This window comes from Rhinopithecus bieti, unplaced genomic scaffold, assembly GCF_001698545.2.
Source record: "Rhinopithecus bieti isolate Rb0 unplaced genomic scaffold, ASM169854v2 scaffold_12189, whole genome shotgun sequence".
NCBI classification, from domain to species: domain Eukaryota; kingdom Metazoa; phylum Chordata; class Mammalia; order Primates; family Cercopithecidae; genus Rhinopithecus; species Rhinopithecus bieti.
In genome coordinates this window covers 124,017-149,824 of record NW_016807086.1, presented here as the reverse complement: position 1 = coordinate 149,824, position 25,808 = coordinate 124,017, and the positions used below count along the sequence as shown (strand labels likewise).

The 25,808-nt window shown below is 35.6% G+C and overlaps 1 protein-coding gene across 1 annotated transcript in view; it reads right to left on the bottom strand.

The window, feature by feature from the left end:
- Nucleotides 1-25,808, bottom strand: part of LOC108534654 (multiple C2 and transmembrane domain-containing protein 1-like) — a gene marked incomplete at its 5' end in the record, with an annotated part of 262,224 nt that overhangs the window by 143,341 nt on the left and 93,075 nt on the right. The window contains 4 exon segments of the mRNA XM_017880123.1: nt 22,813-22,968; nt 24,612-24,717; nt 25,493-25,523; nt 25,526-25,556. Coding sequence (XP_017735612.1) covers nt 22,813-22,968; nt 24,612-24,717; nt 25,493-25,523; nt 25,526-25,556 — 324 coding nt within the window.

The window sequence follows — 25,808 nt, the reverse complement described above, 5'->3', positions numbered from 1 at the left end:
TTTGTATTTTTTAGTAGAGACGGGGTTTCACCGTTGTAGCCAGGATGGTCTCGATCTCCTGACCTCGTGATCCGCCCGTCTCGGCCTCCCAAAGTGCTGGGATTACAGGCTTGAGCCACCGCGCCCGGCCCCCAACAGACACTTTTTAAAAGCATGTGGGCAACAAACATATGAAAAAATGCTCAACATCACTGATCATTAGAGAAATGCAAATCAAAACCACAATGAGATACCATCTCACACCAGTCAGAATGGCTATTAATGCAAAGTCAAAAAATAACAGATGCTGGTTAGGTTGTGGAGGAAAAGGGATTGCTTACACACTGCTGGTGGGAGTGTAAATTAGTTCAGCCATAATGGAAAGCAGTGTGGCAATACCTCAAAGAACTTAAAACAGAATTGCTAGTCAGCCCAGTAATCCTACTACTGGGTAGTAGGATTTATATTCCCAAAGGAATATAAATCATTCTATCATAGAGACACACGCACATGTATGCTCACTGCAGCACTATTTACAATAGCAAAGACATGGAATTAACCTAAATATCCATCAACAGTAGACTGGATAAAGAAAATGTGATACATACACAGCATGGAATACTATGCATCCATAAAAAGAATGAGATCAGGTCCTCTGAAGCAACATGGATGGAGCCGGAGGCCATTATCCTCCGCAAACTAACAAAAGAACAAAAAAACCAAGCACCACATGTTCTCACTTATAAGTGGGAGCTGAACAACAAGAACACATGGACCCAGGGAGGAAAACAACACACACTGGGGCCTATGTGAGAATGGAGAATAGGAGGAGCGAAAGGATCAGAAAAAATACCTATCAGGTACTATGCTTACTACCTGGGTAATGGAATTATCTGTATACCAAAACCCTGTGACAGGCAGTTTACCTATAATAACAAACCTACACATGTCACCCTAAACATAAAAGTTTTTTTAAAAAAGAATAACCTGAAGAGAGTTGGATTTGAGTTACCATGCCTCTGCCCTATCCAAGACCAATTAAACCAGAATCATTGAAGGGCAGACACTGCACTCTCTGTGTGTGTCTCTGGCATGTGTGTGTTTCTGTACGTGTGTGTGTGTGGTCTTCTAAAGCACCCTTGGTAATTCTAATAAGCATCCAGTGGAGTAACCAGTGGTTCTCAAAATATGTTTGGTGGACCGGCATCAGCAGCATCACCTGAAAGCTTGTTAGAAATGCAAATTCTTGACCCCCATTCCCACCCTACAGCATCAGAAAACTTGGGAGCAGGGCCCAGATTTCTGTGCTCCTAAGAGCATTCCAGGTGATTCTGAATCATGCTAAAATTTGCAAACCTTTGTGCTAGACCTCCGACATTTTGTTTTCTAATAAAACAGCATCAGCATAACCTAGAAACTCTACCCTTCGACTACTGAATTACACTCTGCCTTTTAACAGGATCCCCAGGTGATATGTATGTACATCAAAGGCTGAGAAGTGCTCTTCTAAGAACTTATTCAGCGTTCCATGCACTCTGCCAAGCAGCTGGCTCTTATGTTCTGACTAATCAATGCAACAATTATTCATTTATCAATAGTGGAACCCATTTATTCTTTCAGCTGTTAAAAAAGAAACAAAGTTGATCTTCCTGTGTAGTACCTGCTCGAAGTCTTTTTCTATACTTCTGTTTCTGTTCTAAGGGTATTTCTACATCTTCTGAGAAAATGAAAAATAAAAGGTCAAATTTCTGATATTTTACTTAGCTCTGAGATGTATCTATCTCAGTCCTCTGGAAATGGGATCTCTGAGGCTTGACAGAGAACAAAGATGGATTCTTTGCCTTTTGCCTGTCTCCCACACAAAAGAATGGATCTGGAGAGATGGCGGGGAGGGGTAAAAATCTTTATTGATCAAATTAAGAAGCAGCAATGTGGGTAGTTGTGTGTGTGTGTGTGTGTGTGTGTGTGTGTGTGTGTGTGTATATATATATATATGTGTGTGTGTGTGTGTGTGTGTGTGTTGGGGGTATAAATTAGAGAGGGAAATATCTCTACCAAATCAAGTTCATCACCCCTCAGGGTAAATTCCTGTTGTGAGGATGCCCCAGATGTTTCTGTAACAGAGGAAATTCTGTTACTTCTTACGATGATCTAAAACTATGAGAACCAGTATAATGGCAAAAGATCACAAACCCACCTGCTCAAGCACCTGTTTTCCACTCTTCTGTTTTCATCTGCAACTTCAGCCTCATTTAGCTCAGATAAGACTGATCTCTTGAGACTGCAGGTCCTTCACCTGCTTGGTATCATCCTAAGCCTTGGTTTGGGGAGGGGGTGGTGAGCAGGTGGAGAGGAGGGCTGACAGATGATCTACATTTGTAGCTAATAGAAAGAACATTTTCAGAGTTGCAAAGAGCAAACTAAAAAAATAATGATTTAAAACTATTCCTGAATCTGATTATAACCAACATGTAAATCAGCTACACTTAATAAAGGAATATGTCATTAATTTTTATCACCAGAATGTCTTGTAAAAATAAATATCTAAAATCAAACGTGTAACATTAAGAAATAAAGAAGGCTCTTTCCCCATTAAAGTTAGCTTTCTTGTCACAGTGTCTGCCAGACTCTTCAAAACCTCCAAGTCACTTAAGTTACTTATTTCTGAGCTTTCCCCTCACCCTACAGCCTTGGGGGTCAACCTCGGAGAAAATGCCTTCTCTATCTAACCACTTAAGATGTGAATATTTGTTGTGAACCAGCTGCAGCTTTAGTAACTACTGATCCATGGAATCAAAGCCTACTTACTTTTCACAAACAATAAGCTCTTCTTGTTCCTGAAATTGCACTCTGTAACTTTCACAGGTATTATAAGAAGTAGTCATGACGGGTTCCAAATGCAATAACAGACATAAGTTTCTTATGATGATTGAATTAATTTCAAATTTCAGAAAAGTAAGTAGTTGAAGTTTTATTAACAAAGGTGGTTGCTGATGACATACAATTTCTTGAACTGTGGGATAATTTCTGCAAAATAAGATGCATTGTATTGCTAATTTATTGGCAATACATAAAACTATTTTATAATTAAATGATTTGTCTGAATTTTTATTTATTGCCAATAAATAATTTGTCAATAAATCAGCAATACAGTGCATCTTATTTTGCAGAAATTATTCCACTGTTCAAGAAATTGTATGTCAACACCTGAAACTTAAAATACTAACAATTTGAAATATGCTGATATAGTTTTGATAAAAGGTTAGTTCTATTCCCTCTTATCACTATAATTTAACTATGATCTTCCATATTAAGAAATACAATCATTCAGAAACAATTTGTTCAAAGGATTCCTGAAATAAATGAGGCTCAATTTTCTAAAAGTCCAATGGGTTCTTTGGTAGCAAAGGAATATATGCAGGAATGGGAGTTTATAATTTTTTTGAACTCCACAAAAATATACTAGAACTAGACACTCATCGGTGTGAATTAAAATACATTGATAGGATTTTAGTGTAATTAAAACTTATTTTCCTTAGTAACATGATTATAATAAAATATAAACTTTTTCATAGGTACTTTATTAATTGGTATTTCAATAGTAATAATAACATGTTAATAGAACAAAACACTTTATTCTGGAAGTGATTATTATTTGGGTGCTAATTAAACCTTTTCTAGTAGGACTAATGAATAAATATGTGCTGCTAATTTCTTCTGCCAAAATTTTTTTTTTTTTTTTTTTAACCATTATTTACCATCTAACTCCTATTCATCCTCTAGGGCCCAGCTCAAATATCTCCTCTCTGTAGCCTGCTTCCATCTCTGTCTCACAGGGGTCAGGTAGTAAGCAATTTGGAGTTCCAATCTAGAGCAGAGCCTGGCAGCTGAGTAGGTACACAGTCGAAGGGTTAAAGGAAGGAATGAAGGAACAAAAGTGGATCAAAATTGGACAGATAGCCATGTTAACAAAAAGAGGACCAGCTTTCTGAAATACATCAAAAGTTATAATCCTACAAACATCACGTACTATTTTCAACCCATGAAACAGAAATAAAGGTACTTTTTGATATGGAGCATAGGCTCTTCAATTGTTGAATACAATGCTGTCAATAATTCCAAAAAACTGCTGCAAAGAAAAGAAGGAAATTCTTTGCCATTTAAAAAATACACAAGCAATGGCACTTTGCAGCAATTATTTGAATATAACTAGTCACAATAACAATGCTGGTTCTTTTGGCTTTTAATTATTCTTCACAGAAGTAAGATTAAATAGGTCTAAGCTGGTAAAGGCTCTGAGATGGTAACAGCATGACCTCATTGCATGTGAGAGGGTAACTGATTTCAGAAGCATGCTTTTGTAATCTTTGCTACATAAGTACTAAAATGTTATTCTCTATGTTAGAAGATTTGTGGATTAAAAAATAAATCTGAAGGGCTGTATGAAAAACAAAGCATTACATTTCAGAAAGAGGCCTCATGATTTTCAAGATTCCAGGGTATGCACCCAACCATTCTGCGGTCTCCCACCTATATAGGGTCACAATGCAAAGTAAAGTCACCTCTGAGCAAAATTGTGAACTTTAAGGCCCAACAACTGCATAAGTAATCGGTAGGCTACAAAGATCACAGACCATCATCAAAGTCTGGAATTTATGCAAATAACGCTGCTTACATTTAACGGATCTGTAATGGTGCAAGCTTTTCCAGTGCCAGTGAGTAAATGGAGAGCTTTTGTGATGCAAGATTGCTACCTACAGGCTAAACTGCAGAATGACATACAAGACAATTAGCATGGAGGAGGAAAATAGGTAAACAATTTTATATAATGGCATGTAAGTTATTTACAGACAAGTTGCTAAGCCCAGGAACATGTAAAGACTGCATACTACACACTAGGATATGGATTGACAGTTTTTGCTTTAAAACTACCATCTAGTTTTAGAGTTTTGCATAATTTCCCTTTTTCTCTTTTGAAGGTTTCTTTTCTTTCTGAATAATGTACATTGCTTTTCTGAAGGGGAAACGTTTTTCTCTCAATAATGTATTATAATACCTCTAAATCTCTGTAGATTCTCCATGTAAATCCTACATAGAATTAATATTGATAATTTTAATTGTTTTTGGTAGAGTCATCAATCACAAAATTTGGAATTAGTTTCCGTGGTTTGAACAAACCTCGTGAGGCAGCAGTTGTGGGGGAAGGGTACAATGTATACTACATAATCCCTGACTCCACATAGCTTTCAAAATGTATTTGTTCAGAACTATCTACATGCAATATTTAGAGTAATTTAGAGATAATATATTTTTAAACTATTTCTTCTTTAAGAAAATATTGAATACTTTGGTTAGGAAGCACAGATACTAGTCCATCTTACAAGAAAGGAATTTGATTTTCAGTGGCAAAATATATCGAATTAACACTGAATTCTCACTAATCTATAAAACAGTCCACATTTTATGAAATATGCTGAGTCACTTTAAAAATGAAAATCTTTAAAACTATAAGGCAAGTTATTAGAAATGCATTTTCCCTTCAATTATAAAGAAATTCCAACTCTTAAGAGAGTAGGTTTCAAAACTGAATAATATATTATGGTTAAAACACATCAACAATCTGTCACTCCATATGCACAAATAAACATATCCCACTATCACTGCACATGCCACAAATGAGGCCAACACAACATCTGAAAAGGTAGAGCAAATTCTTCTTCACAGTGTTAGAGATGCTAAATAGCACTGGCAACATTTTTAAAGATATGCATAGAGGAACTTTACCCATCTTTAATATTGCTACTTATACAGTTTAAACATTCTGTTTGCCTATCTGATAAAGACGTTCCACACATCCTTAATTTTAAACACAATTTAGCACATGTTCAGATTGCATAAGGAAAGAACACTATTCTTTTACTTGATTTTGGTTTTGAATAATAAACATTTTAATTATATTTTTGAAATATTTAGAAGAAACGTAGGTGAAATTCAATTAAAGAGGTCACATATAACAAAATCATCAAAGAAAAGGCACTTATGAGAAATACATATGCAAGTTTATTCTGATTTATAGACAACTGGACATTGTTCAGCATGTCCCTCAACAAAAGTATGAATTTTAAGCAATTAGGTGATGTAATAAATGTGTGTAATAGAATCCATATGTTTATAAGTAGAAGTGGTGGAGGTATTAACCTACAGGTGTTTTCTTTCCCTACTATTGCAGTCTCATGAAGAGTAAATGTTTTATATATGGTATTTAATTGTACATAATCATAATATAATTATGTAATGATTAATGATCTCAATTTTATTTTAATTAAGTAGGTGATCTTTTTCATAGAAATAGTTCTCTATAATTAAATTGTTCAGCCGAAATTTCAATAAACATTGAAGAAAGAACAACATAATTTGTAAAAGCAGATTCATACACGTTTTCTGTCAAATTAATATTTAATTCATCTAAAATACTTTTCTTCCCATATAGTTCTGAGTAAATTATATTGTTACTTTTCCAACGGATTCATATTTTGTTCAGTCAGTACAACTGTGAACAGAATTAGTGAAAATGTTTAGAGTGTATGAGAGAATTATTAATTAAGGGTAAAAAGGTTTTTATATTGCCCTCTTAGGCAACAGAGATTTTAAAGACCTTATTATTATTTACCTGGGGCAAATAAATCCATCTGGAGAGCCCCCAATTCTCCCCATAACATAATCATAAACCATAATAAGGGGTAAGAATTTTCCTACTGCATTTTAGATGTTTTAGGAACAAAATATAAAACTGAATAAGACAAAAATTGTGTTAGGGTTGGAGGATACTTATCCTAAGGCTATCTATCAAAATCAATGAAAATTATTGATTGAAAGAAATAGTGTCATTATTCTGTTGGTGTAATTTTAATGCTCATAGCAAGGTTTTGGGAAAATTGCCCATATATGTAACAAAACTATTTTTCTTAGCTTGCAGACTGTATTTAACATTTTAAAATGTATCTATTTTGTTGTTCTCATGCTAAATATGAACAATTCCTAAAACTAAATTCCTATTATCAGTATGAATTATAGACCTGTTAGGTCTCTTTCTAGCAAGGGATGTTACTTTTATCTTTGTTACAGTCTCTGCAAAACTTATTGGGAACATACTTTCAGAAAATGCCAGCCTATAAACTTCACTAAAATAATTTTCTTTATAAAAGCTTCGTGATCTTTGGCATTGTTCACTATTTTCAAAGCCATAAAAGAACAGATAACAAATATATGACTCACAAATGATCAATTATGAAAAATAATCTGGTTCAGAAAGCTGCACTAATGTAAAAAGATGGATCACTTGTCACAAACCAATAAAGGCTATTGTTTGTGAATCCAATATTTGATTTTATCATTTATGTTGGGCAACTTAAAATGATTTTAAACCACATTACTTTTGAAAAAAAAAAATTGTTATAAAGGTGAACACGAGGGTTGTGGGTAGGTGGGGCGGGGGAGAGAAACCAGTTGTAATCTGTCATCCTTGAAACAATTTATATTCTTACATTGAATTCAGCCTACAAATCTAAATCACAAAGACTTGGTCAGTGAGGATGGATGCATTAGAAAGGACTCTCCTGTGTTCCAGAGAATAGATAATAGCAGGAATGTTAGTATGGCTTTGATTTTATCCTTTCTTTTCACGTGCTATTCTGATGGCTGACAATTTGCAGCTATGATGTTTCATTACGCAGAGAAGGTTCAACTGTGTGTTTTTAAGCCAAGTGTGGCTTGTTACACTTCTTAGGCAGGTAGCTGCTTTTGCTTACTTTGTATTGCATAGAGAAAAGCGCAATGAGGTTACCCAGCTCAGAAAACCCTTATGACAAATTCTCATCCAGGTTGTTTCATATTTATCATCTTATAATGAAAGAAGAGGTACAATTTTCATCAAGAAGGACATCCCTGTGAGTGGCTAGAACAGAAATTTCCTACCTGGTGTTATCTGAGGGCTACTCTACTGCTCTACTTGCTCTCTGATATCTCAATTACAACCTTTTACACCCTGCTTGTACGTAAGAACTTGGATGCCTAAGGAAATGAGAAATACTCTGTCCACAAGGCCGGTGATAAAACGTGCACATGCTATTTAGGCGTGGCCCTATTCCCACCTCTGGATAACAGATATGATCATCAGATTAGCTGACATCCTGAAAGTTGCAGGGAACAAGTCTTAAGGGACAGGTGAGTTTCAGTGACGTGAAATGTGGTAGACACAGGCAGATGGTGGCAGGGACTGTCATGCAGATAGTGGAGGTAGTATCAGAATAATGACATGCCCAGACAGGTGTCTGGGAGGTGGACTGGAGGAAGGTGAAGATGGGATGGGTTTAAGGGTAGAAAAGTAGTCATATTCTAGAGACACTTCATCTATGGGGCTTTACCATAGATGATTTCTCCCTCCTTACTCAGTAAAGAAATACCAGACATTATGAAATAAACAAAAGAAAGGAGAGCCCCAGGGCTTAGTTACATATGCCAAAACACAGTACGAAAAATTAAATGTCAAAAACCTGGATCAACCTCTAACAGCTTGTTTGAGGTAGGGGTCATGAATTTTGCTTGAGGTGGGGATCATGAATGTTCTTGGAAATATTCCTACTTAGAGTCTGAAAAGAAGTGAAAATGAGGTTGGGGAATGGAATAATTGAGTAACTATTCAATTATGGCAACTGCTGGCTAATGAAGACCTATTACAAGCAAGTTTTTAATAGAAAATGTGCTAATTGACTAGGTTGGAACTTAGAACAAGCATATGGCTAAGATGTTTGATTACCTAGTCTGGTTCCATGTCAGTGATCAACTATAACACTGTAAAAATGAGTGTTTCTATGACAATTACTGAGCTTCCAGACTAAGGAGTGGGTGACCAACTTGAGGGATGAGTTTCTCCAATAAATAAATAAAAATATATGATCCATTAGTCCCCATACTGTGTGATCTGGAGGCTCCTCAGGGGAAGTATGCTTTTTCTTGTCCCTTACTCAAAACATTCATCTTACTTTCAGCATTGGCAAAGCTTAAATCAAATTCTTATGCAAATAATATTTCATAGGATTTGTTTTTTAATTGGAAAGAGTATACAAAGTTATGAATCTGATTTTCTATAAAAGTGAAACAAATCAACATAGTCCGACTAGGTCTAAGCCTAGCATTCAATCTCGTTAGAGACTTGAATCATTTCTGTGGTTTCTGGATGGAGCAGTCTCCATGTCAAAGCCTACCTAGTAACTTTCAGGAGATGGGTGTTTCATCATCCACAATTTCAGACAAAAAAAAATGTTATTTTCCAATGTCATTCTAAACTAAAATTCTAAACGGTGTTTGATACTAAGGATGTAACCAAAATATTCCCCCTTATAACCCGTAACTCTGATAAGACTTCCCCCGGAAATATAATGGTTACATAGCCCTTGCATGGCTTTAACAAACCCCTGTTTTCTTCTTTCTGCTCCATACAATGTGCAGTCTATTTGCACCCATTCAGGACTAAATTACAGATAAAGTTACAGCAAATTTGTTTTCTCAAAAAAGCAGTCAGCCCTAATATCCCTTGAGTAATAAAGGCCTTGTCTTTCATTCAGAACTAGAACTGGCATAATTTTCTCCAAGAAACAAACTCTACTTCCTGTGACAATGAACCTGTTCTTAAAATTCTGAATGGGATACAGCTCAATTTGCAGGTGTTCAGGTATAAAGGTCAAAGGGCATTTGACCCCCCAACTGGCAATTGTTGCTGTGGTAGGTAACTTCAGTCTGCTAGTTATATCATTCTATTAGATAAGCTGCCAGAGTTTTCAGCTCTGAATTACTGAGGTAGGCTCAAGTGAATCAATAATTTATACAGATATATCTCATTCATTCTGATGGTATAAAGATACATACTAACAGCCTGCTGCAGCCACAGAACAAAGCCAGAAAGACATTATTTAAGAAGAAAGAGGGAAAAGGGAACCTGTTATCTATGTGAACAAAACCATTATGTAATCATGACTTAATGGCTTATTAATTTTATTTTTGAACTGTTTTAACAAACACTGTGATGAGATAAACAAGCTCTTTGCGAATCTCAATAAGGTTTCTCTGATGAATGTTAAGACAACATTTAAAACTCTCAGATTAATTTTAAAATAGAATGATATTTTATATAACAATATAATATAAACCACTGGAAAAAATTCATATACCTAAGAAGGTTCCACGAGCTAGCTTAACTAAATCTCTCAAATATTTTATTACTGAATTTCAGTATAAAATTACTTTTTAAAAGATGAGAATCAAATACATTTAGGAACTGTACACTAAGAATATTGTTAATATAGCCTTATGCTGTTAATCGTTACCTGGGGAAAATTATATAGTGTTTTATACACTAATACTATGACATTTTTATTAACTCATAATCCCTGTGCTAACAGTGGGACATTAAACAAGTAATAATTAAGAGGGCCGCAAATATTAAAATGCCTACTCTAAAATTTTTCAATCATGTCAAAGGAACCTCTAACATTCCTCTTCTATAAAGGAAAGCTTTTCCAAAAACAATGTGGTTACAATATAATCATCAATAGACCTAGATCACTTAAATCATATTTCCATAATTTCTGGTTATTGCCCTTAAGGATTAAGGAAATTCGCCATCTACAAACACAATAAAAAATATCTCCTAGCAGCTTTAATTGTAAACATTGACTGTTTCTTGACATATCTGGAAATTTATTTGAGGATAAAATGCATTAGAAGTTGGTCCCTTGCCAATTTTACCTCTTTGAGTTCAAGGCTGGGCTTTTGCATGGCATGGACACTTGAACTAATTGCATTCAGACTTGGTTTAGGAAGACTGTGTAAAAAAATAATTACAGCAGCAAACCCAATGAGAAGGGGGATAGCAATCAGAGGTAATACTCAGGTACTTTATACAGGAAAGATGGATAAATTATCTTTTATTTTCTAGGGAAACACCTTGGGAAATATGGCAAATAACAAAAGTCTAAAAGGAAATAAAAGCACGTGTGAGAGAAAAAGAAAGTGAGAGCAAGAAAGAGACTGATGTTGTGGCCTCTACCAAAAGCCTGAAGCCTTTATACGCGACACTCTGGGGCTGCCTGCTGCAACCAGTTAACATTTCTGGCCTTTCAAGAAAATATAACTAGTCCCTTAAAAGCAGAGAGAGGAAGGAAAAATAATGGAGTAACCCATTTCTGACAGTCAAGAGAGAAAGGAGAGAAATGTTCCCACACTGATCTCATTAAGATGACGAGAATAATGAGTGTGAATCTTATGTATGGATCTCACAGCAGATAGAAGAGGACATAAATGTATCCCCCATTCACCCTTTTATGATGCCTGATACACCACATTTATTCTCAGCTTCATCTGATACCACTGTTGGGGGTTTCTCTTACAATATTATAGCTTTAACTTCAAGTTTTGCGGCTGAAGTCATCTGTGTCAGCCACTCAACACAGCTTTATTGAGTGTGCATGAAAACGAGGGAAGATCTCTTAATGGCAAGTGAAATGCATCTTGAGCAGAACAGCCTGAGTTTATTTCCTGTCACTGGCTCTGGTAATGGATTAAAAATACTGACAAATGACATTTTTCAGTTTATAATCTGTTGTATTTTCTAGTTGCTTAAACTTAGGTTAAACATTCCAGCCAATTAGAAATAGAACCTAAGTCTTATTAAATATGTCTTCAGTACATTTTTGGAGAGCCAGGCATTTGTGACAAACGCTTATGGAACATTTTTTCTTGTGAATTACCTCCTATTCTTAAATCCAGTCTAGAATATTATCTAACAATAATTTTAAGTTAAATACTTTTTCATACTGATACAAACGTTGAAGGACTACATAGTTCTCAGAAACAAAAATCTATGTTGTTGTGGCCAAATATTATTCAAGTCTAAATTATCCACAGGTCCTTCTACTTAAGGATGTCAAAGCATTTCATACAGTTGATTTCTCTTTCTTCACTCCAGTATCTCCAATAGCAATAAATTTGTGCACCAAATGTATAGCAAACTATACCTCACATAACTTAAATAACAAAGTGGGCAACACCTTCCGAATTCAAATAATATCTCAAAATATGCCCAAAGTATTATTTCAGTACTGCCACTACTTTGTAAAGGAATATGCTATTCCATTCTGTCATTGAATTTTATGCTGGAATAATTTGGATCCATATAATTTTAAAGGAAATTTAGAAAGACAGCAATACAATGAAGCTGGGTCACCAGTTTTTCTAAGTAATTCAAATACACACACTTTTTCCTGGCATTTATTTAGTCTAATGAAAATTTAGGCCACGGACAGGTTCATCTTAGCTACCATTTAATCAATATAGATCAATATAGGTAGTTTAAGCTGTTTAAGCAACTCAGTGAAAATATATATTTGAAACCTGGGAAATATATTCTTAATGAGTTGGCATTTACTTTTGGGAAAACATCATTTATACTACTTGGAGGCCATATGATATTTCTTGTCTAAAATATGCCTTACTTAAACACACAGTGAACTCTTTAAGAGTTTGTGATTACTATACACACATCTCTGCAGTGCTTTGTGGAGCTATAGTGTGATGTGATTTCTGCTAACAGAAAAGTTCATCAAAACATAAGGCACACATTTATTACTTACACTGCAGGAATAACCCTAAGCACGTTGCATACAGACGTATTATATCAAGTCGGCAATTCTAGCCCTCCCAGATCAACACATTCCTTAACAGGAAATACCAAGGACCAGGAGTCCAATTTTACACTTAGAATGCTACAGGACAATGGCAGACACCTGGCTTCCCTTAACTAAGGACAATTTAACTTACAAACTTCACCTTTCTTCTCATCGTTGCTGTCTTTGAAGCTTCCATTACTAGTTATCGGGGGAAAACGAGAGTTACTATGTTAGCAAGTCATTTTGCCTCTTAACACTTCAGTCTCCTGACCTGTAAAACAATCTTTAACCTCCCTTCCAGTTGTACCATTCTATGACTTCATCTGCACCATTAAAAGCCCACACAATCTCCAACTTTTAGGCTCTGTATCCTTGCATTAGGAAGGTGCACTATCCTGAAGCTGGGTTTGGGTTAGATGGGTGCTGGCATTCCAAACACCAAGCCAGAATTCCACTGAATCTACTTTCTCCATGTGATGTTTCCATTCTACAGCTAGAACTCTATGAAGGGATCAGTAGTCTTCGTTAAGCGATTCTACGTCATGATCTATGACATTTCCACTGTGGAGAAATGTGTTCCGAGGTCTAAGCAACTGTCTTACAAAACAGACCTCTACATTTTGTTTGGAGGTTTGGAGTCTATATGGTAAACATTCCATTTTAACTACATATCAGCCAAGATTTAAGACAGAAATAGAACTGTGATAGAAGTCTGATACTCTGAGAATTAAAAAATGAAGGAAAAAGTGCACACTCAGTCAAGCCAGTAGAACCTAGGTTAAAGGGCTCTCTTAAAATGCCAGCCTCCTGGCTGAGGTGTGCAATAGGCTCTTGCCATAGAAGAACAAAACTCTATTTAAAAAAATTTAGCTGGGAAGGGCAGTGAGGGAAAGGGTAGATCCAGAGGTTAACATATACTAAAGTATAGCTAGTAGGAAGAATATGTTCTAGTGTTCAACACCCGCGTATGGAGACTATAATTAACAACAATTTATTGTGTATTTTCAAATAGCTAGAAGATTTTGAATGCTCCCAACACAAAGAAATTATAAATGTTCGAGGTGCTGCTTATGCTAATTACTCTGATTTGATCATTACACATTGTATACATGTATGGAAATACCACACTATACCCCATAAATATGTACAATTATTTTGTGTTAATTAAACATAATGAAACCAAAACAAAAAGAATTTAAACGAAACCAGATATATACTGACCCTCTTTAAGTTTTCAATGTTGCTGCCTAACTAGAAAAAGAAAATGCAGCTATCTGAACTTTTACATTTATGAATTACTTTTCTGAGTGCTAGCCATTACTCTACTAATATCACTTCAAAATATAACACCTCTCTTATACAAACAGTATATTAACTTGTGGTAATTAATGCATTCCTTTTAACCTTGGTGATCTATTATTTTAAGTTCAATCCAAAAGATTAATTGACTAAGGGAAGTAGTGTTTAATTTGCTGACATTTTATGACAACACTGGATGAAAAATTCTTGTTTCAAACATTTAAGAATTGCCTGAAATATGCTTGGCAGGAACTGTACAGAATGCCTTAACTATGGAAAATCCATGAAGATTACTTATATATAGGAACATGGGATATAAAACATCATATATTTACATATTACTGGTAAATTACAATAGTAAAATTTTTTTGACCTATGGTGAACTGGGTAACTTGCCATGCAAAACAGCCAGCAGAACAATTATCCTCACTGTTTTAAATCACTCTCCTATTATAAATCCTTTCCCCCTTCCCCAACACTTCCAATGAAGATCTAATAGGTAACTAAACCTAAGGAAATATATGTTTATATGTCTGACATAATATTCATTAAAAATATAAAGAGTAACTATTAGTTATAAATACAGTGCAATGTATGGACAAAACCCATCAAACCCTCATAATGAGAGAAGTCATCTTACTTAGTCCAAATTCATGTGGACTTCTGGACTTCTCCAACAGTGCATGTTTGGAATTGGGACAGAGAAGAAAACCCTCACATGGGTTTGCGTAAGAGGGAAGATCAAATTCTTCGATCTCTATAAAGCCAAACAAACACCTATCCTTTAATTGGACTCTAATGTAGTTAATAATTTTGTATGGAGATCACAAATGCTCTGTCTCCAGACTAGTTCTTTATGGGAATAATTTATATGATATGCAAACTCTAGAAAATCCAAACTAAACTTTACCACCAAGAGTATAAACGTAAATGTAGTTGAACTTGTATTAACCCTCATTTGGAGCATGCGTTCACAATGGGGTCAATGTGACACCCAAGGGGGTAAAAACTGGTTCTTGAGGTGGAGGTGGGGGGAAGCAACAGAAATCTGAGATGTTATAATGATTTGTGGCCCTCTAAAGCTGAATATCCCCTGACAAAATCTTATCCCTTAGTATTTAATTTCTCTCAAGTGAAATTTTCTCCTTAGGGCAGTGAATAGGAAAAGAAAATTGAGAAACACTGGTTTAAGATCAAATAAAGGCCACACTTTGTCTCTAAAATATTTTACTCCTGTCCTTAAAATGAGAGCTGACTTTGATTTCTCAAATCCAAATATCTATTTGCACTTTGATATGCTTTCTGTCTTTCCTTGCCTCTTAGTTTTTCTCTGAGTTTCTCTTCATTATTTCAGCTATTTGAACCAATAACTGATGACTACTCTGTTATTGATCTCTCAGTGTTACCACTTGCTGAGTGTTGGACCTCTGTCATCACAGCAAAGTACAAGACACACCACAGAGTCCTCACTCACAGACTCACCTGTGGCCAAGCCTGCTGTGTCTATTCCCAGTTCTTACTACAATTTAAAATATGATAAATGATGGCAAGAGAAAAGGCAAAGTAAAATGGGAACAACTTCCTTAACATTTCAGGTTAGCTTCTTGCTTGGTAAATTAACGAACACATTCATAATTGTAACAAATATCTGCACATCTAGTCAACATAGGAAAATTGGACAACAGAAAGCATTCTGCCTCTATTTCTTAATTTTTACCTGATAGAAAGGGGAATGAAAACACATGGAGAGTGAACTTAATGACTAAAGCATATTAATGACTGGATCTCTGTTATAATTTACAACCCTACAGAAGAGTTATTATTCCTACTTTACATTTTGCTAACATAAATTCTATAATTAGATCATTTATTTAAACTTTTTTCCCTTGCAAAGTACTTTATTTCATAATATGTTGCAATGGAATATGGCTTGCCAATTTGCTCAGCATGCCTGTCTCTTACAATTAAAATCAAAATTGCAAAGTAGAAAATCCTTCAGAAGACAAGAACATTGGTTTAGGAATCTGGGGACAGGTAGTGAGACATCTCTGATTCATTATTTCATAATTTTTTGGTTGTTAGTCAACTCAGTTGTAAAATATTGACCATGTAACAATTTTTAAAGGGTCTTATAAAGGTCTGGGGGCTGAAACGACCAGAGAAGTAATGCAAGGAGGAAGTCTGAAGTGAAGTGGGGCAGCAGCCATACAGCCAGAAAAAACACACCGAGGCTTTGGTGTCTCCACCACTCCAGCTTTTATTGATAGCATCATTGAGGCACATGCGAAAGCTAATTCTGAGATTCAATATGGTATCATAATTATGCTGGTGATATTTGTTAATTTTTTGACTATAACATAGAACAATAGCACTATACCTGAGAAAAAATAAAATCGTTTTCTTTTCCTCAAATCACTCACAGAAGAAAAGTTTTCAAAATTACAGCATTCTACTACTTTCCATGTTAGAGGACAAAGGCAGAAGAGCAGGGATCATAGAAAACATGAGTATGACCTGCTACAGGGATTAAATTCTTCTTCTTGTAAATATGAAATAAAATCTAGGAGAAATATGCCTTTCAGAGAGTAGAAGACCCTGTGGCTTATGTGATTATCTCCCTCCAAAGAGCAGAAAGCCCTTTTGCTGACATCTATTAAAATAAACATAAAAGGACCTTGGCATCATTTAAAGAGAACGAAGCACTGATTTGAGCCAATTGTTGCACTGTAGATTTAGCAGATACAAAAACAAAACAAAAATAACTTCACAATTAAACAGGCCCACAAACTGAACTAGAGCCTCACTCCTCAGGAAGGATTAGAGAAAACGTTTTGTTCTATTATTATCTGGTTTGCTATATTTCCTAAGATTCAGGGTTGATTTTAGCCAATAGTGACCAAATCTGAAACCTAGCTCATTCGTACCTTATACTGTTTGGGGGCCTTTTATATCATTTCAGGAATTTATATGTAATGCACTGTGAAAGGCAACACTTAGGAAAACCTAATTTACAATTTTTCATGTAATTCTGGACAATGTTTGTAAAAAATTTCTTCTCTGGAGTTGAGATAAATTTGGGGAAAATGTACATTTTGAGTAGCAATTTGATGTACTAGCATGTCCAGATGAATTGGGTGCACAATCTATTTACTGTAAAGAAAATTGTGGCACGAGAAACTTCCAAGTGTCAATACTTCTTGACTCTGCAAAAGGAATTTCGGGCAACCTTAAAAATATATAATCTTTTAAATCAGTGAAATTTTATATAGGTTTTCTTCTTCCCTTACTTGCACATTTGTGAGAAAATGTTTAACGTAGCTTCTAAATTTGTATAGATTAAATTGGAAGTATTGTTTAGTAAGTGTGTATGTCAGGGGAAACATACATAAAGTAAGATGGGCAAAAAGGCTTAAGAGTTGATAATTACAAAATTTTAGGGAAATTCATGAGTATGACAGTAAGACCATCAATTGTAGATCATTTTGCCTTTGTACTTGTTTCTTTGGTTTTCAGGAGTACTTCTCTTTTGCTATTGTGGGGAAAGTAACAAAAGTTACATCTAGTACATTTCCAACTTCTCTGCTAGTGCTAAAAAAAATTGTAGCAATAACAACAAAACTCTTCTATAAAATCATTTGAAAATTGTCATAGACTTGAAGCATAATTTTGTTGGTGTAGTAGTACTATTATCTCTTAAATTTTCAGAATAGACATTTCTGTTGTAAACTTAAAGTGACCTTCAGTATGTTCAATGTAATTATCCTACATTTCATTGTGCCTTAATGTGAATATTAAGACTTAAACTACAGGTGATGAAGACATGCCTTTGTTTTCACATTGATACTTCTTCTTAAGCAATTCTCCCATTTTGATCCTTGATCATGAAAGCCACTTTAGATGTCCTTAGGGTTTGTAATAACTTTTTAAAAATCCATATGTTGTTTAATAGCAGCAGACTTTCTGCATGGGAAGGAAGTACATGATAAGGTGTCTGTAGGAGCCTATTGTCTTTGGTCATTGTAGTATATTCCCATTGCCTCTGCAAATCCAGTTCCTCCTCCTTTGCTGTGCTTCCTCCATTTTTTAAAAGAAATCATTTGGCTATACAGAGCTGCCTCATGTCATTCTTTGCATACATCATCTTTGTTTTTTCTCTCTTCCGCATAATGGCCCAGCTTTCTGGGAGTAGCTGTTGTCCCAAATATGATCCTTTACTAAAATGGGGATTGAATAAAGGTGGAGCACAAATTATCTGGAAGCAAAGGAAAACTAGGCATTTGAAAAGGACCCAGAAAAAAAAAAAAACAAATAATGAACCAGAGTGGTTTCAATAAATTGCTGTAGAGGGAATTCTTGGTTTTGACACAAAAGGAACACATGAATACCAAGGAAAACCTAGGGAGAGAATCTCAGTAGGAAACCTGCCTCGTAGGCTGCTCAGGACAGAGGGCTGAAGTCAGTAGCCCTCCAGATCTGAACAGAAAGAAATGTATTTTATGACTAACAGTTAAACATTCAAACATGCCGTTTTTCGAACACAAGGTACTTTGAAGAGTTGACATCCCTTCATAATTCATGTTCATTGTTCCTCTAAGTAAAATATGTGTCTCCCTTTAGTTATTCTGTTAGGAATTGTACTTTAAAGGCAAGAGGACATTTTTGATAATGCACATCTTAAGACTTTTCATTAAAGTACCAAATTTAAATTCTACCTTTTTGTGCACTCTGACATTTTTGTCTGGCATTTTCATTAATTTTGCGACATACATAAATGTAGCTGAAATGTTAACTGATCAATACTTTGTCTCTCTCATGTAGCACTAGCACTCCGTTCCCCAAGGACCACACAGCAGAACAGAAATTAAATGTGTAAAATATCAAATGTTAATGTTAAACACAGCAGCACTTACTGTATAACGACAGAAAAGGCTAAAACAATTCCAAATGGACAGATGGTACCACAAATTATCTACAATCACATTTAAAGATTAAAGTTTGTCCTGTAAAATAATTCTTTGACGCACACTGAAGTGTGTCCTTTTACTGATAGCTCAGTTGTCCAATTATTTTTGTGCTCATTACAGTGAGAAATGACAGTACTGGAAAGAAAGAGAAAATGTGCACTCTTTCTTCCCCCATATTGCACCCACTGACATCCACAAGAACACAAATGTCTGGTCAAGAGCCTGATGAAAATTAGGCCCAATTTATGAGACATTTCCATGTCTACAATAGATGATTCCCAAAGACGAGCAGTGCCTTCTGCACTACACATGTCTGTGTTCATTCTTAGGCAGACAATATTCACAGTAAAATTTTAAAACCAAAAGCATTGCACACAAAATAAGCTCACGCCCAGAAACATGTCTGCTTATATTTTATCCATCACCTTCCAGACCAATGCCTGTCTCTAATACCATCAGCTGGCTTTGACTCTTCCCTATGGCACAGAGGTAGTGTTACAGAAGCTGGAACTGTCCTAAGCCTACATTTCTTATTCTCTCTACTTTAATTGACATAGTGATTAAAAGAAAAAAAAAAAAAGATTGTTTTTTACTTTTATTTCATTATTCTACATTTATTTTTGGACAATAAATTAGAAAAAAGTTAAAATAGAATAGAAAAAAGGCACTTAAACATTATAAAGTTTACTAACTTGGGCCTAAAACCAAGCCACATAATGATAGAAATGCCTGTGCTCTGTGAGGCGGTGGCATTTATAAAAAAAGTGGGCCAAGTAGAACTGGTATTATGATAATAGACCCATGATCTATCAACAGGGCATGATGGAAACAACGTGTTTGTAACAATGGGGTGCTGTTCATACCCTTCTCCTAATGGAAAGCTGTTCTTTTCAACAAACTGGCCTAATTTTAAATATATAACTTAATATCTATAAGATGAACGAATATCCCAAGTAGTTTTTGTTCAGAACTGCTGTGATATTAAAATTACAAGGTATATGTATTTTAAAAACTCTTTTAGAAAGGAAATAGTATCTGCTGTGTGGCCTTGGGCAAGCTACTTAACCTTTCTGTGCCTTAGTTTCTTCCTTCTGTATATTGGAAAACTAACACTACGTCATAAGGTTGTTGGGAATATTAAATTCACTAAAGCATGTAGAACAGTTCCTTGACACATAATAAGTACTTAACAAATATTAGTGGTTGTTTTTGTCATTATTGTGGAAGGATATTTTTATATTAGAACTTAATCAGAGGTTAGAATAAATGATTGATAAGGAATTATGAAGTAGTTTAGAATATAAATGGAAACTCCAGGAAAATGTGCTACAATAGTACTAAGCTATGTTTATCATGATTTAATAACTAGCTTCATTAGAGCAAACCCTTATTTATCTGGCATCACTGAAGAATGAGCTTTCCATATAAGAAAATATTTCAGCTTAACTGATTGGTTCATAGATTGGTCAACTGATTTTGTCAGCTATTTATACTGAGAGCTTACTAAGTGCTGGATACTGTGCAGGTGATGCTGGAGTACTAGGCTAAAAAGGCAGGGTTCCCATTCTCATAGAACTCCCAGTGCAGGTCTAATAAATGACATTTGGTTTTGTTATTAGTTTTTTTAATCACATTCAATAGAATGTGATTCAGAGCTTCTTTTTTTCCAGTGAAATACAGGTAATATTATGGGTTCTTCTCCAAAGTACTCTTACTGCGTGTTCACATCGTAGTTTGCGTTCTCTTTTTTCACCATCTGTGTCAGCAGGCCCTTTCCCACCTTTACTATGCCTGGTTCCCTCTTTTTTTTTTTTTTTTTTTTTTTTTTTTTTTTTTTTTGGGCAAACCTCTTCGCATTCAGCACCTGTGTTTCATAGGACGTGAATCGCGTCAGACAGCTGACTACCAGGCTAAGACAAATACTCAATTACATTTCTTGCTCGGCAGTGAAGATTTCGACGGCCCCTTACAGCTCAATACTCAACTCAAGTAATCGTTTTCATGCGTACAGTATGTACGCATAAATTGGTCAGGAATTCCAGGTGGGCTGGGGTTGTTTGTTTTTTTTAGACAAGAACTCGCGCAAAAAAATGGGTGGGCCATCTTTGAATTTCATTTTACTCAGTGACCATCCCAGCACAGTCAGAAGTGTTATACGAGCTTACACACCCATACGACTGTAATCAGGCTAAAGTGTCCAAAATGAATGTTGCTGACAAATAATAGGCAATTATCCCCCCAGATTTCTGTGTTTTCAAATTTTACGGCAAACAGCCTGTGAGGATGGATTCTTGGAAGGGTGAGTTCAAAAATCGGCAGCACGATCTTCTAAGCAGGATAAATTCCTTGTTTTCTTTTGCATCTGTTATATGACGCCCATAAACACTGGAAGTAATAGTCAAACAAACAGACATAGAAATAAGTGATCCATTTCCTTTCTCATCCAATGTCAACCAGTACTTCTGGGCTAGGGGAACACAATCAGAATTAAAGCTTTGTTAAGTAGTCACCAGCAATAGTAGTTGTATTATGAAGAAAGCAGCGCTGCAACAAAGAATAGTGAGAGACGACAGAGCGAGACGAGGATTCGTTTTTTCTAAAGAAGACTTAACGATCCAGGACGACATCTCTTCTTGCTACGGGAGGAGCACACAACAGCGTCTATGGGCAAGCAGGCTGCCCAACTTTCTGTAAACCTTACAACACAAACAGGACCATACACACTCCTTTTTCCAGTGTGCTCAGCACAGTCTCAAGGAAAGTCTCGCGAGTACAAGGCATGAAGACGCAAGACAGAGGCTCGCAAAAGTACTAAACAGGATGTGCATAACACCTCATGGCTTGAATGGTAAATACTAAAAAATCGTTGATTTGTTACTAAATTGCCGTAGCTGCTCTTCTTGGCACGAGCCCGCCATCAATAACACACGGTCGCGTATTCTGCCTAGAAGCTGGCACTATAAGGAAGCATAAGTACTCATATTCGAACAAACATCGAAACATACGAAATTAAAGGATTTCAAAAGAAGCCACTCGCTACAACTTAAACTTCAAACTGAATCCTGAGTAAACCAAAATAGACGCTGTGAGAGAAGAGCAAATCCGGCAGCTAAAGCTCAAAGCAAAGTATTCTTTTGCGATATCTAGGCTCTGCAGAGTTGGTCTCATCAGCAGTTTTAAATAATCAAGTAAAAGCCACCAAGATGAACATATTAAAAGGTCTTTGGATCTATCGAATTCTCACTTGTGTGAAGCTCTCCTTAAAAGCTAGAAATCTCAGAAATAATCCAGAAACATCTTCTTAACAATACGCGCTCAACATCGCACCTTCCAATTGAATCGGCGATGTTAAAGGCATTACGCGCAAGTCAGCCACTGGTCAGGGCATTCTACTACCGAACGCGATATTTAGTATCTTGAAGAACGAAAAATAACATAGAACAAATAAAATGCAAATCTGAGAATGGCCGAGACGACTTAGTTAGCTATTATCGTATTTTTCACATGGAGGACTTTCTTTGGGCCGTCCTATTGGCGTGTTCGGGGAATATGCAATATGTAAACATTTTAGCTTTTTAAACTGTCAGCCAGAGAAAATGATCAGCATTGGGCGTGGAGGATGTCTTGCGTTCGCGAACATCCTGAGCGGCTAAAATCTGTATTTCTTAGACTCCAGGAGCTTGTAGCACATCCATCCAGGTTCCTGCCCACGGCAAATCTGTCCAGTCAAGTCTTATAAAATAGGAGTTTTAATAATGGGCCATCATCACCATAAGTTAGCTATAGCCAGGCAGAACATGCAGCTCTGATTACTGAAATTTAATGAATGACCACAATGTAAGTAATACAGTATGATGCATAGGGCGGCGCACAGAAAGGCACGCGAGACTCGTTGGGGTCGAATGCCCAATCAAAGCAGCTATTAACGTAGTAATGCAGCATTTACCAGCACCATGACCAGTGACGTTTGCCATCTCTGATGAAAGTTCTCTCAGTAGGGCAGCCTGTAAGGCGCGAAAATGAAAATATTATTAATAATCTTGCAAGACTAAACACCATCAGATACTACTGCAAAATTCTTCAAGCTATTGTGACTAAGAAAAGATTCAGAAAAGTTAATAAGTTTACAAGAACATACCAAGCAAATGTTCGGCTCGCTAATTAACCAGAAATTTATTATCTGAGAAATGAAAAGAAGCTGCCTTTAACTAAGGAGCACAACTGTTCTTAACAAAAATAATGTAGGCACATGTAGGCTTGGACTAGCCTTTGGTCCACAAGAAAAAAACATTCTAAAGACTAAATTTCTCCGTTTTGTACTTACATAGACCCCTAATGCAGTTACATACTATGCACCTTTATTAATTTTAAACTCTTAAATCTTATTGTGGTTTTAAGATTCATCAAATGGTTTAATTTCAAGATATTTCAAAGTGAAGTTGGAATGTTTTATTTAGGGTCTTATAGAAAACCTATCCAGAATTGCTTTCTTATAGACAACAAAATGTTATCACCATTTTAGTAGAACTCCTCCCATTCTTACTATCATATTGTCTGTCTGTCTATCTATCTATCTATCTATCTATCTATCTATCTATCTATCTATCTATCTTCTATCTATCTATATCTGTAACTCTCCCACAAAAAATTTAACCTATGTTTTCTCATTATTTTTTCATAATTTTGCAAGTAGGGAAAATGTATGGTAACTAAGTGCTTTATAAAATTTCTTATTAAAACAAGCATATGAAAATTGATATAATTAGAAATTAAAATTTAAAATTAAGGCATGACTACAACGGTAAAAAAGAATAGCCCATGTATAATTTGATGGTTCAAAAAATTACCACAGCTATATTAATAATTAGAATAATTATACGTCTGCAAGTTAACATTTTGCTACTTCCCAATATACTTCAACGCTGATCTAATATTTTAAAGAAGTAGCTATGTAAAGTTTACTGAGGTCATATACAAAAAAATGTGTAAATATAGATACATGTATGTGCATGCCAGTTTTAACAAGTTGCTAAAATTGAAATGCCTTGCTGGCAAAGTAGAGTCTATCTATTAGTTTTCCTTCTTTGCCCCTATCACCTTACATTAAGAACTACTTTTATTACTTTTATGTATAATTGCGGTAAAATGTTATTTACATGTCTACTTAGACATTGCATTTGTAACTCACATACTTCCTTTAAACAACCAAATACTCCATTGTTTTGCTGAATTTATTAGATTAAAAGTAAAATATATTTAAGCTTCTAATATTACAAAATTATTAAATATTTCAAGGCACAAATATGTTCAGCAAACTTTTAGCTGTAACAAATACATTTTAGTTTAGCCCTTGAATCAGATGTAAACGTTTTAAAAGGGGTGGTTTAGCACTTTTAAAACTTGATATTAAGTCTAATTTAAAATTATAAGCAATAGATATCAAGCTCAATTTAAATTCCCTTCATGATAGAAAATCAGATTTCTTGAATCTGACTTTCTTAGCTAAAACAATAAAAGTTTACTTCTGAAAGATCATAGTTAAAATCTAATTAGTAGGAAGGTTTCCCTTAGAAGATGGAGCCTCCTCGCATCTGGATTAGAGGGAAGAGCTTATGCTGGGCTCGCTTTACACACACCTGCATCATACCTGTGGGTGGTCTGGACATATATTTGAACCTCGGCTTTTGGTGTTCTCATTTACACATTCCATGGCAATCAAATTGCATTTGATGTTCAAAATGATCATTCTTTTGCTAACGCATGAATACATATCCATTAAATGCATCACCTACAGTATCCCCTTTCCTTTATGACCACCCCATCCAATTTATTAGTTTGGTATTGTCCTTGCTTGATCTTTTAAAGAAAGGAAGGAAGAAAGAATCAGAAAGAATGAAAAAAAGCACCATTTTCTATAAGTAGATGATCAAAATTCCAGTCTTCCCCCCTCCATACCTTTAAAGTTTATTTGAATTTACTTAGATGTTTTACAGATATAATCAGGTCTTCCCAGAGGGATTAATCTTTTCTTGCTTTTACCTGTTTAGAGAGTCTGTTTTCCTCTTCAATGTACTTCTGTTCTTTGGGTATTAATGTTCGTAAGCTGGCTTTCACCTATACATCAACATATGTGTCTGTTATGGATTAATATATTACAAATGTTTACACGTTTTCACGCAGTTCAATTTGCAATAATTTCTAAAGTTTCAAAGTCCTGGCTGCTGTGCTCATAAAATATAAATGTATACAGTTGCACATGCATGCGCTTCCCTTTCTTATGCCGGCAGACAGCGGCCAGAACACAACCGCAGCAGCATTCGCCAACTATAACAGAAAGTGTGGGTGTGCCAGGCAGTGGCAGAAGCGTATTCTCCAGGATACATCAAGGTTTAGAGAAAATGAGGAATGACAGAAATTCTCTACAAATCAGAAACAAAAGCTTTCATGAAACTGAACTCTTTAGCAGTACAAAAAAGCCAAAGTTAAGACTTACAGCATTAAAATCACATCTATTTCAAGATAGATGACCCCTTTGTTGGCCCTGTCAGCTGCTTGTTTTCAAGACGTAGGCTTTCTGTTCACCATTTTGAATCTGCGGGAAAAGGACATGACAGCCGTCTGTCTCGCGGTCTCCACTGAATACACTCCCTCAGTGACCTTTGACCCCAGCTGCTGAAACTGACAGAGAACCCAAAACAACTGTGGCAATTCTGACAAGTACCTGTTCATTACCAGGATCAAGTCTGTCAGGAAAATTAACTATCATGGGATTCAACATGGCCGTGAATTGAGTATGTTAAAATTTTAGTGTTCTTATTACAGACCTTGGTTGAGAAATGACAGA